Source organism: Tiliqua scincoides, chromosome 2, assembly GCF_035046505.1.
Source record: "Tiliqua scincoides isolate rTilSci1 chromosome 2, rTilSci1.hap2, whole genome shotgun sequence".
NCBI lineage: Eukaryota > Metazoa > Chordata > Lepidosauria > Squamata > Scincidae > Tiliqua > Tiliqua scincoides.
In genome coordinates, this window is record NC_089822.1 from 206,830,874 (window position 1) to 206,849,768 (window position 18,895).

Below are 18,895 nucleotides of genomic sequence, written 5' to 3' on the forward strand. Positions count from 1 at the left end.
ACCAGACGTAGGTCACGGAAATCTATAACTGCTCCAAGATTATCTCTGTTTCTTTTTATACCCATATCCTGAACAAAAATAACGTGTTTGGTTGCCTAGTATAGATGTTATGACATACCTATAGAATTAAGTGGTTAATAGTTAAAAGTGGGGGGGGGGGGTACACAACTAATACATTCTTGTAAAAAATAATTTTCCAGCTTTCACTAGCACTTCAACAAATGACTCTGAACACTTATCAGAACTCAACTCAAAAGTTGTTTTCTGCATGTTGCTAAAACTTTCAAAACAAGCATACAGTAATATGACAAGGACTTAAGAGGCATTGTCAATGCTTTCCTAAAAGTGACAGCTAAAGACTTAGCATGCAACGGATTACTCCTCTGACTTTATTCAAGGCGGTTTACATAGACAGGTGTTTCTAAATCCCTCAAGGGGATTTTTACAATCATAGAGGTTCTCTCTTTCAAGAACCAACAACATTTCACCGCTTTGTGAACCTTTTTTGTCCAAAAGCCATATATAAATACCATTAATAATAATAATAAACCAGCCAAAGTGAGTTTACACTTCTTACCTGATCTTCTTCTTCATCCTCCTCATCTTCTGCTAAGCGTTGTCTGCCTACTTCGTACAGCCTGCAAACTGTATCCATGTTCATGGCATCCATGCTGCCCTGGTTCTGAAAAAAGAACCACAACCATACCAACACAGAGAGTTAGCTTTCAGGTAAAAGTGTTGTGCTGACTTTCATGCAACACCACAATCTCTACAATCATCTTTCTCCCCTCTCACACATACAAGCTTACCAACTAACAACTTTCTCATTACCTTATTTGGAAAGAAAAGTTGCACAACAAATACCAACACTTGCATTTCTCTTTATTCAAGAATCATATTTACCTCAATTACTGCCAAATAATAGTCCTTTGAGTCTGTGCATAAATCAAAGATGTTCCTTTTAACATCAATAGTGGCTGCAAGAGAACACACATCAGAATCACCAGAAACCTGCATGCGTTCAAATACAAAACACTGCAAATACAAAAGATGCTTCTTGTTTCACTATTGCTATCCAAACAGAAAGCATTTTTGGAGTAGTTTTATTGAGAAATCAAAGTTGAGCTCTGAAGATGAGGTAACATGAAATATGTTGGAATTTTCCCAGAAAGTTAAAATAAATGTTTTAGGATAGAAAACTAACAATATGCAAATTTGAAAAATGTAATTTCAGGGAGATGCAATCAGGTTCTTTACCAATTGGTTTGTAGTCTGTTGCATTGAATGTTCTGAAAGATGATCCAAAAGGGCTTCGCATTCTCTCTTCCAGCAGGTCATCTTCATCATCAGCCTGTAACATAGCTGGATCAAAGGAGAAACAATTTATGAGTAGATGGTTGTTCTGTTCTAAAATAGTACCAGCTGATGCAAAAATCACATGTAATTCTGAACCATTAAGTGAAGAAATTACACACAATGTGGAACAAACCAAAATTCAAGAAGTTCATTTTCAGAAATAATATTTTACTTACTCGTTACCAGAATATTAATGCTGTAATCTATTTTACGTGGAGAATGTGAGTTACCTGCTGAATGATTTTAAGACATTTTCAGTGGGATGGTAGTGATACTTGAAGGGAAAGGAAGAATAGAACAAAGAACATGGGCAAAAAGGGACACTAAACAGAACACAGAAAGGGTAAGGGGCATCAAGGTAAGACAGCATTCTTGAAGATGAAATAGGACATCAGTGAAAATAGGAAGAACAGAAAATGGAGCAACCACAAATGGAGTATGGTGCATGCACAGCTGCTACCCATTCTGAGTTTCAGCAAAGTAGAAGGAAGGAACGTACAAATTTTCTAGAAAGATTTAATCCATAACTGAAGTCCAAATGAGGTCGTTGCATGCCCTCCTGCTTTGTTATAGAATCGTAACATATTTAGTTGTGAAATTTTTCTCGTTTTGTTCTCTTACATAAGACAAATAGCCCAACTCTCACTACCAGCATAAAGGAGGACTGAAATAACAATGCTGTTAACAGGCATCTTACCTCCATACATAACTGTTCCAGTGTGGTTGAAGACTACACGGCACTGGTCTAAGGCCGGCACTGTATGCAGCAAGTGGAATGTTCGCAGGTCCCACTGAGGAGGATGTTAGAGAAGATTCCACACAACTGTCTATCACCAAATTTATTACAATTGTGAACAGTATACCAAGGACCACAGATGTACTATACTAACTGTTGCAAAACATGCCTGCAACAGTTCTCCCCTGGAACCCCAACTGTTACAGAACACAGTGGTTCACTTTCTAACTAGTGTTAGAAGATAGGCACATATCAAACTGTACTGTAGTTACAACAGCAGCCTGGGCACTTCCAGTTCTAAATCAAGGCACTGGTTTTAAAAGTAATTTACAAACTGGGATCCTCAAACATTAAGGACCTTCTCTTTGCATATTAATCCACGCACCAATTCAGGTCCAGGCAGTCAGCCCTGCTGTCTGTACTTCCCCTGCAACAGGGTAAGGCAACAGCAACTATGGATTAAGCCTTTTCAGCAATAACCTTAGTATTCTGGAACCTTCTCCCAGAGAGTTAGAAGCCTTCCTCTCCACTTTCCTTTCAAAAAACCAAAAACATTTTTTGTTCTGTTAAGTCTTTGAGTTAACAGAACAGTTAGCATAAGTCTTTAACTGTATTTTTCTGAGGACTTTTGTCTATAATTTGATCATCTTTTGTTTATAAATACTGCTTTATTTCAAATTTTTGTTGATTGTACAATGCTTTGAGGCTTTTGGAAGATTCTTTATTACAATGTTTTTATACCAAACCAGCCACCATTACTACTTTGAACAGAAGGGCCTGAAATTGGCATTGCAATATTCAGTCAAAACATGATCACTTCAAGCAGCAGTTACTCACATGGATTAGTGAATCCTATCCCCATATTTCCTTTCACAAAGCAAAAACGCTATCCCAAATGCTGTAATCATTTGCTTATTACATCAAGTTTTTTGAGATTCCCACAGTTGATGCAAAGAGGATACAATTTCTGTGTTGACTATGACTTCCAGCCCATTTGGATGGAACACACCACTGATGGTCATATTGAATTTGTCAAACTTGTGTATAGCTTGTGCAGAACGAACATCCCAAAGGACACCATCATTTAAGACAAGGTCATCTGTGGGGTTAAAGGTGGCACAATTCTTCTTGTAGTTGTTGGCAAGATCTGGGTTAAACAGAGTCAACAGCTTGTTGCCAGTCTGAATATCATAGATCTTTTAGATTAAAAAGAAGAAAAAAAGATTAGTCAAGATTCGCAGGATGATAGTATCCAAGGAAAGACAGATACATGCAATCATTTCAATATTATTCCAGGTCGATGACTATCTTCCTTTTGGTTTGCTTGCTTCCCTTTAAGAATGAATTTACTAATTCATTTACTAGCATGTTCATTTCTATTTAGATAGTGCTCATTACAAGACACTACCTGCAGTAGAGAAAAATAAAATGCACATTATGGTGTGAAATTTACTTTTAGTAAGATGGTTACTGAGTAATTTTGCCTTTTTAAAATTGAAATAAGGGGTACTGAGTTAATGAAGAGACTACCAAAAAAGATTTCATGTAATACACAGCAAAAAAGGCTTACAAAATGAGGTCAGCATTCCTGGCATATGTACTAAAACCTTTTTATAGGATTCATTTCCTTTAAAAATTATTTTCAAAAAGATGCTTTACTGGGAAACAAGTAAATTATTCATAGAATTTGACTTTGTTTCTTTTACCCTTTTCTCAGATACACTTCATTTAAACTACCCTCTTAAAACACTGATTTCCCTTTCTTTCACCCTTTTCTCAGATACACTTCATTTAAACTACCCTCTTGAAACACTGATTTCCCTTTGTAACCTCTGTTGAAGCTAAGAATAAATATTTTTAACATATTGCTTCATAAATGAGCAGATCACAAGTGGAGATCAGATTTCCTTCAGAGCTAGCCAAAGGAACAGCATGGCACCACAGAAACATATTTTGTTTAAATACAAATGTGTATGGAAATCAGTGAAAGGGTAAGGAAAGGTAAAACACATTTGAATAGGTTTATGCTTTGACACAACATTTGTTTCCTCAAAATTATAAAAATTCCTAATATTAACCTCTGCTTGACACTGCCACAAGTAGATTGCATCAAACTTTTCAGAATGAGGAAACGTTTAAATATTTTATATAGGTCAAACAGAAAAACTCATCTGATTCGTTTTCAGAGCCAGAAAAAAGAAAATTTTATGGATTACCTCTTTAAAACCCCTACAAATTTCTCAAATCAGTTAGCAAGCATTTACTGGCCTATGATCAAAGTATTGTACAGTATTTAAGAATAAAAATTTCAAGGTGAAGGTAATGTAGGAAATATCCCACAAAAAATTCCCTCATAATGAATCAACTTGGTGAGACATTATCCATACCCAAAGAACAGGAACAGCCATATCTCACCCCAGCACTGTCTGTTCTAGTGGCTGTCTGCTGGTATTCATTTGCATCTTTTTAGATTGTGAGCCCTTTTGGGACAGGGAGCCATTTAGTTATTTGATTTTTCTCTGTAAACCGCTTTGTGAACTTTTAGTTGAAAAGCGGTATATAAATACTGTTAATAATAATAATAATAATAATAATAATAATAATAATAATAATATCTTAAGGGAAGAAGTGAAGCCAGTGTTTCTCAAACTTAGGGAGAGTTTTACTCCCTAAGTAAATCTTTGCAGGAGAGGAGTGAGGGCAGCAAAGCAACCCCCAGGATCACGGCACTAACAGTGGGTGAAAGGGGGCTATTTTTACTTACTGAGGGCTGTTGGCAGCTGCTAGAATTCCAGAGAGCCCCGAGAAGTGCTCCCCGCTGCTTAGAATGTTGACAAAGAACGTTAGAATGTTGAGATAAACCAGTCGCTAAGCACAACGTTGTTTGGCGATCTGTTTTTCTCAACATTCTAACATTCTAGGTTAACATTCTAAGCATTGGGGAGCCCTGCAGAGGGCTACTTGGGGCTCCCCGCAACTCCTGCAACTGCCAGTAGCCTTCAGTAAGCAAAAATAGTCCCCTTTCACCCCCGTTAGCTATGCAATTCTGGGAATCGCATTGCCTCTTCCCCCCTTCCCTTGGCCCTTAAAAGGATGGGGGGGGGGAAGCTTTACACAAGTTGGTGTGTTGCAACCCACCAGTTTGAGAACCACTGAGTTAAGCCATTTGACATTTATGAGAATGTGGTCAATGGTCATAAAGCCCAGTCCCATGAAGCTTGTTCCATCCATGGATACTACTGGACAGTGTCCCTTAGCTTTCTTGCTATCATGTCTGTTGAATTCTCCAGATTTCTCTCATGCAATGTTGGGGCCCTTCCTACCATTTTTTCCAAGCACAAAGTTCTTTTTTCTATTAAATAATATCTACTGCTGCATTTCATTATAGCGGTTACAGTCCAGCATTTCAATCCATCAAACTCCTTCATAATTAACCTTATCCCCTTCACAAAGCTCTTCCCCCATGAAGTGCTTGGTCTGCAGGTGACTTTAACATAACAACAAAAGTATGTCATTGACTTCCAAGACTCCACAAGAGATACTTACATGTGCAATGTCCCCCTTTGTTCCAATGACCCTGTCTTGAGAGTGCTTGCTGAACTCCACATAGTGGTCATCTGTGAAGGAATGCCTGCACAGGAAAAATAAATGTTGAATATGCAGCAAATCATAACAGCAGAGTTTTCTCTCAGTAAACACTGTATGCACCTTTATTTAGCATTATTCAATGCACGACTCCATCAAAACTAAATAATATTTATTCCTAATAGGAGAAAGTAGCCCCTATCTCTACTGCAGTAACTCCCCACTTTCAGGGCAATCCTTTCCTATCTACCATCATCATGCACTTGAATACATTCCTACAATGCACTCAAGTCCATGAGATTATAGTTTCTTTAAAGACTGAGCTTTTAATAGTCTTGTGCATTCAGGGTAGTGCAGAGATAGTAACGTATACGCACTTGATTTCAAAGACAGACTTCATCCTCCACAATGCAGAAAGAGGCTGACTCCATGTTGCAGATGTTAGCAAGAGAGAACCATCCTGTAGTTTAAGGGAAACAGCACAGAAAAGCAAAGTGTTTTACTGTTACACATATGAACATACATCTCTGTAGCATGATATGAAGAAAAACTACTGTACGTGACAATCTGTTTAGGGAAGAAGAACAGCTGTCCATACAGCTAACTGTGCCACAACTCAAGTAAAATGTTGGTAGGTAAAAATACTACCAAACTAAGGGCTAATATGGCCAAGTTAACATACCAGTAAATACAGTCAGAGCTGGCATAAAAAAATTAAATTCCATAGATCAGTGGTTCTCAAACGTTTTAGCATCAGGACTCACGTTTTATTTAGAAGGACAATCTGTCAGGACCCACCATAAGTGATATCATTAACCTGGAAGTGATGTCATGGCTGGAAGTGAAATTATCAATTTAGGCTTCAAATCTAAGCCACCATCAGCCAAAGGTCCCATTACACAGCACATGCTGTTATTTTGCATAGGTCACAATTCAAACAACCAGCTCAGAAATCAAAGCAGAACGCAGACTTGGATCCTTCTCCAACCACATAGCCCTCCCCCCTTTCCAGTGTTCCATCTTCCTACCAATTCAAGGCAAATCACCATGACTCTCTCCCACCAGAAGCCCACCTTGCCCAGCAGCTCTGTACCCTGTATTTTCAATGGCGGCTGAGTAAGATGGTATGCGACCCACCTGAAATTGGCTCATGACCCACCTAGTGGGTCCCAACCCACAGTTTGAGAAACACTGCCATAGATTATCTCTGTAAAACCTCCACAGATTTCCACATGGTATGGTTAGGTGAAATGGCTATTAAGCTGTCCGGAGCCAAGATTTATAGCACTGCACAGCAACATAGGGAGGTGTGGTTTTTACATGAGCAGCTTAGAACTTTGATAAATACCAGCTAAAAAAATTATCTTAAACCCAGCAAACTGACACAAGAGAGCAAAGAAAATGAGCAGCCCCAAGGTCTTCCAAACAGCGGTGGTGGCTCATGTTTTCTATAGCTATTCTTGTTTCTGCCTTCAAACTCTTCTACTTAACATTTCTTTCACCTGAAAAAAAATGGTTGACAGTTCCCTACCATGTTATTTTTCTCTTAAAACACACATGGCACACAAACACAATGCTGCTTATAGCATCTGATTAAACTGACCAAAACAGAGTCACCTGAGTATCAGGTCTCTGGCTTAATCCAATGGTTCTCAAACTCTCTGGGAGAGTTTGAGAGCCAGTAAGTCCTTGCAGGGGCGGGGGGAGGAGGCAGTGGGGGCTGGGGGAAGGCAGCTGCGTGATCCCCAGGCAATCGCTCCGCACCCACTTTCCCTGCTGCGGGGAGCCATGCCAGAAGTCGCACCAGGCTCCCTGCACCCCGGGGAGGCTGCAGGAGGCTTGGGTAAGTGCACCCAAGCCCCTACAGCCCCCTGAGCAGCACGATTCTGGGGATCATGCTGCTGCCTTCCCCACCCCCCGTCTCTAGGCTGCCCCCACCCCTTAAGGGGGCAGAGACCAGGGCCCTCAGGCTGGGGCGTCACGACGCCCCAGTTTGAATAGCACTGGCTTAATCCTATGCACACACTCTTGGAAGTAATTCTCACTGAAATCAGCGGCATTTGCTTCCAGGTAGGCACAGATAGAACTGTAGTGTATAAGACAGCCCACTACACAGTATTATACTACTTGCATGGGACAAGTGAATGCAAAATGTGGCCATGTGAGACAAAATGAGTTCTAAATAACGAGAAATATACCTCATTTGCACAATGTCTCCCTCACTTGGTTAGGATCTGTTCTATTTTAGTTCTGATTTGCTTGGTTCTGAGTGACCTCTGCTGCTTCTCAGGAAGCTTAGCTAAGCCACTGTGGCCTTCAGTAAGATTAGAAAAGAAACCCACAGTGCAACATTTGTATTCTGGCTGCTTTCCTTTTCTTACCCTGGATGTCTCAAGGTGTGTGATAGCAGAGTTGTGGCAATCATAACTGGCCTCCTCCTGACCACTAAAAACATTATAAAGTTTCAGCTGCCCTGTGCAGGTGCCCAACATCAGGAATCGCTCCCGTGCAGAGAACGCACAACATGTAAAGCCACTTTCATCTTCATTTGCTTCCCGGAACACAGAAATTGGACGAAACCTGGGAAACAAAAGAGTGAGTGAATAAGAAAGTGAGCCTCAAAGTAAGCATAAGCAATGACCACACACACAACGGAATCTTGGAAACATCTGAGAGTTGTCAGGGTGGAAGTCATTCTTTCTGTTTTATTCTTAAGGTAAGACAAGTTTCTGTACAATGCTTCAAACCTGGAAGATGTTGCAGATAACTATCCATACAGAAAAAAAGAAAACATACAAGGTCTTCCTAGAGGTCACTATGAAAACCCAGGTTCGTTCAAACTGCAGCCAGGTATGTGTCCACTTTTGCATCAGTTTTTTTTTTTTTTTTTGATGGATTGGCCAAAAGAGAATACAGAAAAAACATTGTCCTTACCTGCTGAATATGAGGTGTCTATCAAAGCATCCACCATCCACCCCGCCATACTTTGGAAAGGCTGCCCTGCGGGTCAGCCGCGAGGTAAAGTTAGTTGGCGCCTGGCGCCTCTGTTTTGGCTCAGGACACTGATGGGGTGTAAAAAGAGAGAAAGGGGGGCAAGTGGCCACAGGGTTCTTGCAGCGAGCATGCTGCTCCCTAAGGTACTCTGTGATTATACTGTCCAGCGTGGGAGGGGAAGGGAGGTGCCTGTCCAGCTGCTTTTTGATAGCTGGGCTCTGACTGTAGGCTCCATGATCTGATTTTTGTCGCAGCACTCTGATTTTCCTGCCATTGCAAGGAGACGGCCTCTCTCGGATGAAGCTAATCCTGCCTATCACAGGGGAGCCGCTGGCCTGAGATGGGCCTGGGAGTGCAAGTGAGCCCTGGGAGGCAGTCTGCTTAGGCTGGGTGTGAACAGAGGCAGCAGTGGAACCAACAGAAGGATGGTTAGTCAACCGGGCTGAAATGCCATTTGCTATACGAGGAGTACGAGGCAAGGTTACAGGAGAGGCGGCAGTAGCAGCAAGAGGGGTGAAGGCAGAAGAATGAGAAGCTGCTGTCATGGGTAGATCTGCCTCCTTTGTAAGTACTGTAGCCGTCTCTCCTAGCCCTTTAGAGATGAGATGGTTCCTGATCAAAAGCAGCAGCTCCTTCTCAGGAAATGAAATCCTTGATTGAGCCACCACATCTGCTTTCTGCAGTCGAGCCAGGGAAACATCCGTTCCAATCAGCAGGGGCTTTCCCGAAACACGCTCTATCAGCTCAGCAGCATACTTGCAGAACTTCACATGTTCACTCCGCTTGTCTTGAAGCACAGGCTCCTTCATCAGCTGCTGGATCTGGCAACTGCTGAAGAGTGGCAATTTGCTGATGATCTGCCGAACTGTACTGCTACGTGACAGCCCAACTAAGGCTTTGCAGGCCAATGCTCGTATCTGGTCCGCATCTGTTATGGGCATCTTTACAGAGAGCAATGACAAAAGCACTTTGATGCCATTGTTGGACTGCACCACATCCCACATTTTCGCCAATGTGTGCTCGCTGCTTCGGCCTGCTTGGGGAAGCTTCCGCCGTGGGGTACCAGAGATGAATTTGCCAATGCTGGAGATTCGATTATCTGGACCACACACGCAATTAATGATGATTTGAAGGGCTGATTTCTGGATCTCTGCATCATGAATGAAGAATTCACCTTCAGCGACTCCCAAGATGATGCTAATACCTAAGAAAAAGAAAGCAATTTAGAGTCAATCCAAGCATAACACAGATTAGCGGTAGATCTGTTTTTACATTTTAGGAATGTCACATATGTTGCTCCCCTGTGGTTCCACCAAATGCTTGCCCAATAAGAATTACAACTACTAGAGAACAGCTGACAGTGGAAATAAAAATCAAATGGGGCTAACATAATGAATAAACTAATGAGATTATTTCCCATGCAAGTAGTATACTCTCATACCCCAGACTGTCAAGCCTCTCACATAATCTGCACTAAGACTACCAAAATGATGTGCAATGGGAGGCACAGCAAAGCAGTAATCACAACATGCCCATAACATAAGAATAAACTAACAAAGCAACTGAAGAGAGAACACAGCTCAACCATTCTGACCTCCTTTAGTTTCTTTCAAAACCTCTTTATTAATTATATCAACATCTAACAGTATCCCCACTCTACTGACTAATATCAGTACCCAAGAGCAGCATCACTTATTTCATGTCCATTGTTGGTTTTCAGTCAGACAATTCAAAAGAGTGTAGATACCAGGAGAATTCATTTTATGCCACTATTACAGAAATTGTATAACAAAGTTTAAAACAGAAGGAAGCAAGGATGCAGAATGGGCATGTTTTAAACAAACTAGATAAAAAAAATAACCGAACAATTCCTAAGATTAAAAAAAATCTGAGATCAGTATTGTTTTGAGTAAAAGGTTTCCATCACTTTTATTTCTGCTTAAAATGAATCAACATATATTCTCAGACTAATGAAATGCTCAGAGGAACAAAGAAAATCTGTGCCCTGTCCAGCATAAGGGTTCCAACCCTTTGTTTCATCCTGCCTGGCTTTCCTTCCACAATATTTAGAGCCCAGTAACTGGATAAAGCTAATTAATCTGCAAACTGAAGTACAGTCAAAAGGAGGAAATAAAATCAAGAAGAACTGAAGCTATCATAGCAGTCATTTGTCTGGATCAAGAATGGTCAGTTCCATATGTAGTTGTATAGACCACATTCAAAGCAGAATGAGAACACCACACCACAGATCATTCAACAGATGCTTTAGCTAGGCATTGACCTTTCCCAGTCATGCACAGTTTATGAAGTCTGATATTTACTGCCCACTTCAGCAACTTATGAGACCCCTAATCACTTTACAAGTAAATAGACAAGTTCTACATACCCACAGTGGAAACAGGTGATTCTGCCTCATCCAGAACATCCACAGACTCTGCTAACTGTAACTGGATTTTTGGAACCACAGTAAGAATGGCCAGGACATCCAAAGCATAACGCACTGTATCATTCCTGGTAGAATCAAGCCATACATCATTCAAAGTACAGTGAAACATTTTTTACACAAACATTTGCTATGTGAACTATGACACCAATGGTTCTTCCAAGTTAGAAAGAATACACCGTGCACATGTATGAGATGGTTGCTTAGAGCAGCTGCCGGTCCCAGGCAAACACGAATTACAAGACTGTGTTCTCTCACCTGGCATAATAGGTCTTCCAGCTGCATGCTACTGAAATAAGTAGGAGCATGAGAGGCACACAAGACAGCTTAAGAAAGACCTCTGCTGGATCCCAGTAGAGTTGTGCTGGCCCATATTCTATTAGAAACTCCATCATTTCTACAATTTGTTCATGAGTATAGGAGCAAGCCTGCATGGAGAAAGAGATAATATACAAGCAGTCTGATCACCTACTTAAAAGTTAAGAATTTATGCCCTTTAGAATTGTTTATATTTAAAATGTCTGATCAAGCTTTTCACAAAAACATTCAAAGTTGGCACAAAAATAAAAATACATTTTTGAAATAACACCCAGGACCTACTGAGAGCAGCTCCACGAAAAGTTGCTTATAAAGAGTAATCAGTTCATGAGCATAACAAAGCACAAACAGCAACAGCAAGATTCTGCAGGAAACTGTGCAACTGGATATAACTAATAAAAAGAACTATTGTGAAAATATCTCAAGAATGAAGGAATTCATCCAACAATATAAAATACACTACTTACCTTATATGGAGGCTGTGGATGGACCAAAATGCCACCTTCTGTGCGTTGGAGTGACTGCTTCACCTGTTCCACTTTGATGGCTAGGTGTGCCTCAAAATACCTCCTCATGGCCATACAAGTGTGCTTCCCTGTTTGGCGACTGGCAAAGATCTCATCATCACTCATCAGCGCACCCTGATTTGCCAGATTTAAGATATCAAGAGTGCTAATCTACAAATGAAGAAGAAACATGTTTTCCATCATTGTACTTCTCAGGAATACAGGGTCTAAAGAACTACTACCTTCCTTTAAAATTCAAAGAACATCCTTGGCAACACCTGTACTGCTGGAACTTTCAAACATACAAGCATAGCAACAGAATATTTGTCACGAACACCACCACAGCTTCATCATCTGTAATTAAAAAATATTCACTAAAAATATTTTAGGAGACAACTGCATTATGGAACAGCCTGGAACACACTGCACCCTAGAAAAACCAAATCACAAAAAAGGAAGATGGGCAGAAGAGCATTATGCCACTACAATGCTCTCTGAATTCAGTGCACTAACAAAGCTCTCTAGTCCTGTTGCTGTGAAGAGGCAAGAAACTATTTCAATACTCTGCTCATCTTATACCAAAGACAACCTGACCTGGACACACTATTCTTTCTAAGTAAGTAACAAAGGTTACCACTTCCTTCACCATCAGCACCAATAAGCTCCCTGCAGACTCTTGAAATGTAACATCTGCAGGTACGGCGGAAACATTTTTTTTTTGTAACAACGTTTATTTATTTATTACAGATACAGGTAAGGAAAATAGGTTAGACAGGGCTGGGACTACACAGGTTACACACGAGGGTATTGGCCATTGATTACAACATACATTAATCAAAAAAAAAAAACACACAACTGATAATGTCTAAAAACAAAATTATTCATCAATACAAAAATTATCATATTTGTTAATCTACTGATTAATAATTTAACTAAACAATCAATATTTTTATCTAAAATTATCTATCCAATCATAAAAAGGTTTCAAATTTTACTTATACACTATTCTTGCCACTAAACAAATATTTAAAATATATTTCTTATCTGATTCTTAATTTCTGATGTCGCATTTAAGAGGAATGTTTCCAGTTTGAATGGTAATACACACTTCAATATCTCTTGTAACCGTTTATATATCATTTTCCAATATTTCTTTGCTTTTTCGCATATCCACCACATATAATAAAAAGTTTCCTCAATTCTTTACTTATCCAGCATTTGTTTGATGACCCAGGGTACATTTTTACTATTTTCTCTGGAATTAAATACCATCTATAAAACATTTTATATAATTTCGCTTTTAAAAAATAGCCCTTTTAGTTATCTTAATACCACTTTCATTATCACAATATTTGTGTTCCAAATTTCTTTTCACTTCTAAAGAGAATTTGGTCCATTAATATCTACAAAAAAAAAATTCTACTTGTTGTTCAGCCATTTTCAATTTCTGACTTAGTACTTTGTTCTCTTTGTTCTTTGTTGGTGTTTTCCTTCTTGCTCCTCCCACTGCTCCTTCCACTTTTTTTTCTTCTTAACTCTCTTGTGTTTCTTGATCCCTCTCTTTTCTTCTTTTTCTTCATTCTGTTCTTTTTGAATTTAATCCAAAAATTCTTCCTCTTCTTGAACCGACGTGCTCTCTGAAAGTTCCCTCTTTTTTCTTCCTTAAAATTATTAATTCTGATAATAACGGTTGCTTTTTCCATCTCCTATCTCATTTCAAAAATCTCCACTTCTTTAGTTTCATCCAACATTTGATCCATTCTTTTTTCTTGTCTGTTATTTGTAATCTGTTCCTGCTTGCTTGTCAGGGAGGAGTTTATTTGCTTCATTTGTTCAGATAATTTTCTGACCTGTTGCTTCATTTCACTTATGAAATCCCACAACAAATCCATTAGTAAGGATTGGCTTTTATTAACATCCTTTAAATTTTTGAATGCCATTCTTATCAATATCAAATCAAGCCAATATACCTCTGGCTGTAAAAAAAACAGAGATAAAATGGTCCAACAATTAAAAAAAATCAACCAACTCTCATTATCTTGTTTCACCTTCTTATAAGGCTAATATCCAATTTTTATATCCAAAAGGGGTAAGTCAATATTCCACTTCCAGTCAATAACAATGTCAAATCAGTCAAACAATTAAAGAGTCATCCAAGTCTTATTATCTTGCATCCCTTCTTGTCCAAGGTAATCCTTAATTTTTAATATCCAAAAGGGGTGGATCAGTAATCCAGGTCAATAACACTGTCAAATTAAGTTAGTATGCCTTTAAATGACCAGGCCTGAATCAAGCCTTCTTGCTAGGAAAGCGAAAGTAAAAATTATTTCAGCCATTAAAGGTTATTTATTTCTTTTCAATGCATACCATTTCAGCAGGATGATCTTTAATCTTCCCTTATTTCTCTTGTCTTATCTCTCACCTTTTCTTCCAGTCACCCTTATTACAAAAAAGAAAAAATACTCCAGCAAGCGTTTCTTTAAATCCAGGTTCGCTCTTTTCCCCTCTGGGTGGCTACCAGCCAACGTAAATAATCTTAAAGTTATCTTTCCCTCCTTCCAACCTCTTGATTGCAGTTCTTTTTACAGCCTTTTAAAGAACTGGTTACTCACAGTTTAAAGCTTTTTTCGCTGTCATGTTGTTGTATCTAGGCTGTGGGAGGGGTACCCAGCTATCCGAATCTGTCTTCTCCGAATCTTCTCCGAAGATGGCGTCCGGTATACGATGTGATCCAGCATAGAGCAATATCTGGGGGTTTCCTCTGTGACCGCCATCCGTAGAGATCCCCCGAGTTCAAGCTCTCAGCCTTCATGTCTTCTTCTTAGACAATGAAGAGTCCCTCATTGCTGAGGTCATTTGGAAACACATCTATTTAACAGTTCCCCCCAGAGTCCTCCGAGGTTCCTTGCTACTGCACTGAGTGTTAACTCCACGCCCCAGATACGGCAGAAACTAAATGCCCCAGAACACATAAATTCCAGCAACAGTCACATACATGTGGCTCCCTGCTGCCAGATTGATTTGTTTCACTGCAGAAAAGCAGATCACCCGAATAAATGGCCAGAGAAAAGGAGAACATATTACAATGCAGAGCAGCTACAGCAGGACATCTGCCAACAGCACAGAACACCAAACTCTGCTAACATTTTAAGAAAACCGTAAGGTAGAAGGTCTGTTTATAGTTATGAAGAGAAAACGCCTCCAAATATGAAACAAACTGCTGTAATACTTACCAGATTAACTAGGCGTCTTAAGCCGTCATGCCTATCGAAGAGCTCTAAGACCGCACGAAATGAGAAACAAATAGAGAAGAACATGGTAGCATGGCAGCAGCCTGAGGCATGAGAGCACTCCATCAACCACAAAGTATAGTTCACAACATCAGATAACACGTTGTGGGGATGTATGCACACCTGCAGAACAAGATGCAATGACAATCCTTACTTTCAGTCATGGAAATGCCACTCTGACAGTGCTGCTTTATCCCTTATCTAGCCCCAACATTGACTGCTATAATTAGTGTGCCATCTGGTAACTCAGGGCCCAACTCTATCCAACTTTCCAGCACGGATGCAGCCACAACGTAGCCCTGAGATAAAGGAAACAAACACCCCTATCACTGCCCCCCACCCGGCAGGATGCAGTCCACATCTATTGGCACAGTTGCATCAGTACTCGAAAGCTGGATAGGATTAGGCCCTCAGGCACTTGATATTAAAATCTCAGCTACAATCACCACAAATATCTTGAGCTTTACATCAGAAAAAATTTCTGGGATGGGATACAAATGTGGCAACTGTTAAAATAAAGTTAAAACAGAAAGCAGCTATAGTTGACTGATCTAAAGGCAGACATGCTTCATGTGCTTATAATTTCAAAAACGTGTGCTTCTGTACTTGAAACCTAAGAACAAAATAAACCATTTGCAAAGTCAGAAAAACAATCATGATTCCAATAAAAGCACCACAAAAATCTTTGCAAGTCCCTCAAATTCCCTCAAGTCTACCACATATACCAAACTCAAGAACAGCTAATCAAAAACACACCCTCTGTTAACTCATTTATGTAACACTCTGTGTGTCTTCATTACTGCTGTACAAACACAAGGCAGCAATGGGGAGACAGAGCTCCATGAGGTTCACTCAGGGCTCAATCCTAAAGTTGCCCAGTGCAAGTGCCGAGTGCTGTAAACATGCCGTAAAACATGTTTACGGCACCAGGGGAGGAAGGAGCGCCTGACACAGGAGTCTCTCAAGTTTCTACCAGCAAAACAGCCAGCGCAGACTTGATAAGCCCCACTGCGGGGCTTGGGATTTTCCCCCAGAGGAACAAAAGTCCTCTTCCCCCAAGGAGGGCACTGTTTCCTGGCGCCTGCTGGATACAGCAGTAGCCACTTTGGCACCACTGCTCCAGTGTATGCCGGGAAGTTCAGGATTGGACTGCCAGTCATTTCAAAATCAGGATAAGCTTTATATATACAAGGAAGGAAAAGTGAACCTGTATCCCCAACACTAATGAGACACAATGTGCAAACATCAGAGCCATGTTATGCTTTTGAGTAAGGAAGTATATCTTTCATTGATAATCTGATTTCACTTTCAGCACTTTTTATCAATTAAGTTCTGACAGACAAACCTTTACCTGCTATAATCTTAAATCTTTATAACAGTGACTACCTTAACCTGTCAAAAAAGAGCCAGAAGGAAAAGCCAACACGATGAAAAAAATCACACGAAGAGGATATTGTGAAATAATTCCAACCATCATGTGAAAAACATGGTTGTGTGAATCTACCCATATGGAATTTGTCAAAACACATTCAAGCATTTCAAAATATTAAAACTTCGGTTAACAGGACAGGCTCTTACCCTTTCCATGGCATCCTGATTGTATGACAAATAATACAAACACATAGAGACACCTGTAGCTGCCATGGAGGGACGAGGAATTTCCAGTAGCTTCTGTACACCGCCATGGGCAACAAACTCTGTTGCAAACTTGTTGTGAAGCAGTAGTGATGCCAGGTGCTGTAAATAGAAATCACTAGTTAAAATGGAAATTATCAGCCAAACTTGCAGCAGAGAAACACATGCAATACTGAAATATATCCTTTTGAAATATATTTGAAGAAGTTTTGATTGCTACTTCTCCATCAGTTAGTGCAGGAGTGCCCAAACCCCGGCCCGGGGGCCACTTGCAGCCTTTGGGGACTCCCAATCCGGCCTGCAGGGAGCCCCCAGTCTCCAATGAGCCTCTGGCCCTCCAGAGACTTGTTGGAGCCTGTGCTGGCCCAACATAACTGCTCTCAGCATGAGGGCAACTGTTCAACCTCTCACATGGACTGCAGGATGAGGATTCCCTCCACTGCTTGCTATTTCACGTCTGTGATGCAGCAGTGGCAGCAAAGGAAAGGCTGACTTTGTTTCATGCAAGGCCTTTTATAGGCCTTGAACTATTGCAAGACCTTCATTCATTCATATAAGTTCCATCTTAATATAGTCATTTATGTAAATTTATTCAAATTTGAAAATGTAAATTAATTCTTTTTTTCCCTGGCCGCCAACACAGTGTCAGAGAGATGAGGTGGCCCTCCTTCCAAAAAGTTTGGACACCCCTGAGTTAGTGTATTAGACAGATACAGACCCATTTTCTTCAAATGACTAACACACAGAAAGCTACTGGCTCAATGCTACTGAAGGTTCACTAGTAGATCACTTTGCTGTTTACCTTCAAGGCTTCGAAAGTGAGTAGAACATCATTGGTCCGTTTTAAATCAATATAGTTCATCATCAGCTCTCTCGATCCCAGTTGCATGAAAATGGGCAGCAACTGATGAGAAAAGGAAAATATTTGTTCAACACAAGTGGGGGAGGGGGGCCTGTTTTCAATGTTGGATTTTCCTCTACCCCTAAATTTAAATGTGAGCAATTGTAAAGTTAATGGAGTAACTGCTATCCTGTATTTCCATCCTGTTCAACTAATAATTTTATTCCTGACTTTTCTGAATCATGGTGAGTGCCCAAGAAATGAATAAGCATAGTTGTCCATTAGAATATGCTATTATTATAGAGGAACATGTCCTTGTCTTAAGCTAATCTAGTCAAAGGATAATAAATCAAACCAACAATTTCATCCCAAATCTTCTTGCCCTTATGTAATGCTCAGAATACACCCTGATGCTACTATGCCTCTGTATAATACTATATAACTCACGTATGGAAGGAACCCAAGCATGAACTGTTACTGATACTCACCTCTTGGTACTCCCCTAAGGGAGTCAGATACTGCAGAATTAGTCTTTGCTCTATAGCAGGGGTCAGAGGGAATAAACTATAGTTTGTGCCAATCACCCATGGAGACATCTCTGACCAACTGCTATTAGAAAGTTCAACAAACATCTTTTCTGGCTCCAAAGAAAAGCCAAGTTTTTGTTTAGCTTTTCGGAAATTATCTCTTTCATGCTGCTTCTCTGATTTTTTTGTGGCAGAGTTCACACGACTACTAGTCTTGTGATTTGAATCAAGATTAAATGAGATATCCATGTCCCCGGTTACTTCCTCTTGCTCGCCATCCACAGCCATCTCTCCATAATCCATGTCCACAGCCTCTTCATCTAAAGGAAGCAGAGGATCTGACGGCACTTTCCGAGGACTGGGACGCTTGTTTTCCTGTTTTGTGTTCATTTCACTGACTTGTAGTTCCCTTAAACGCTGAAGTACAAATGCTACCTGTTACGAAAAGAAAAGTATACCTCACTTTCACATAAATCCAGTAATTATCCAATTTAATCTAAATTTTGAATTTGTATTTTGAAAAAAAAAAATCACACCAAGAAGTACTTTAAAACATATTACCAAGAGCAGGAATGCAAAACACAGTATGAAGCTATTTTTTTTACCTATTTGCAATGGAGAAGTATAAATATTTCCTATGAAGAAGTAAAAGTGAAGTTTTACT

At 40.0% G+C, this 18,895-nt stretch overlaps 1 protein-coding gene across 2 annotated transcripts in view; it reads right to left on the minus strand.

Moving 5' to 3' along the window:
- DCAF1 (DDB1 and CUL4 associated factor 1) overlaps nucleotides 1-18,895 on the minus strand; it is a 45,960-nt gene that overhangs the window by 9,450 nt on the left and 17,615 nt on the right. For both annotated transcript variants that reach the window (XM_066617425.1, XM_066617426.1), the window contains exons 7-22: nucleotides 18,193-18,666; nucleotides 17,666-17,767; nucleotides 16,807-16,965; nucleotides 15,172-15,351; nucleotides 11,900-12,109; nucleotides 11,373-11,542; nucleotides 11,058-11,182; nucleotides 8,612-9,875; nucleotides 8,059-8,257; nucleotides 6,055-6,137; nucleotides 5,639-5,723; nucleotides 3,055-3,288; nucleotides 2,054-2,147; nucleotides 1,258-1,362; nucleotides 904-977; nucleotides 578-682 (exon numbers count right to left, since the gene is read on the minus strand). In XM_066617425.1, the coding sequence (XP_066473522.1) occupies nucleotides 578-682; nucleotides 904-977; nucleotides 1,258-1,362; nucleotides 2,054-2,147; nucleotides 3,055-3,288; nucleotides 5,639-5,723; nucleotides 6,055-6,137; nucleotides 8,059-8,257; nucleotides 8,612-9,875; nucleotides 11,058-11,182; nucleotides 11,373-11,542; nucleotides 11,900-12,109; nucleotides 15,172-15,351; nucleotides 16,807-16,965; nucleotides 17,666-17,767; nucleotides 18,193-18,666 (3,663 nt within the window). The remainder of the gene's footprint in view (nucleotides 1-577; nucleotides 683-903; nucleotides 978-1,257; nucleotides 1,363-2,053; nucleotides 2,148-3,054; nucleotides 3,289-5,638; nucleotides 5,724-6,054; nucleotides 6,138-8,058; nucleotides 8,258-8,611; nucleotides 9,876-11,057; nucleotides 11,183-11,372; nucleotides 11,543-11,899; nucleotides 12,110-15,171; nucleotides 15,352-16,806; nucleotides 16,966-17,665; nucleotides 17,768-18,192; nucleotides 18,667-18,895) is intronic.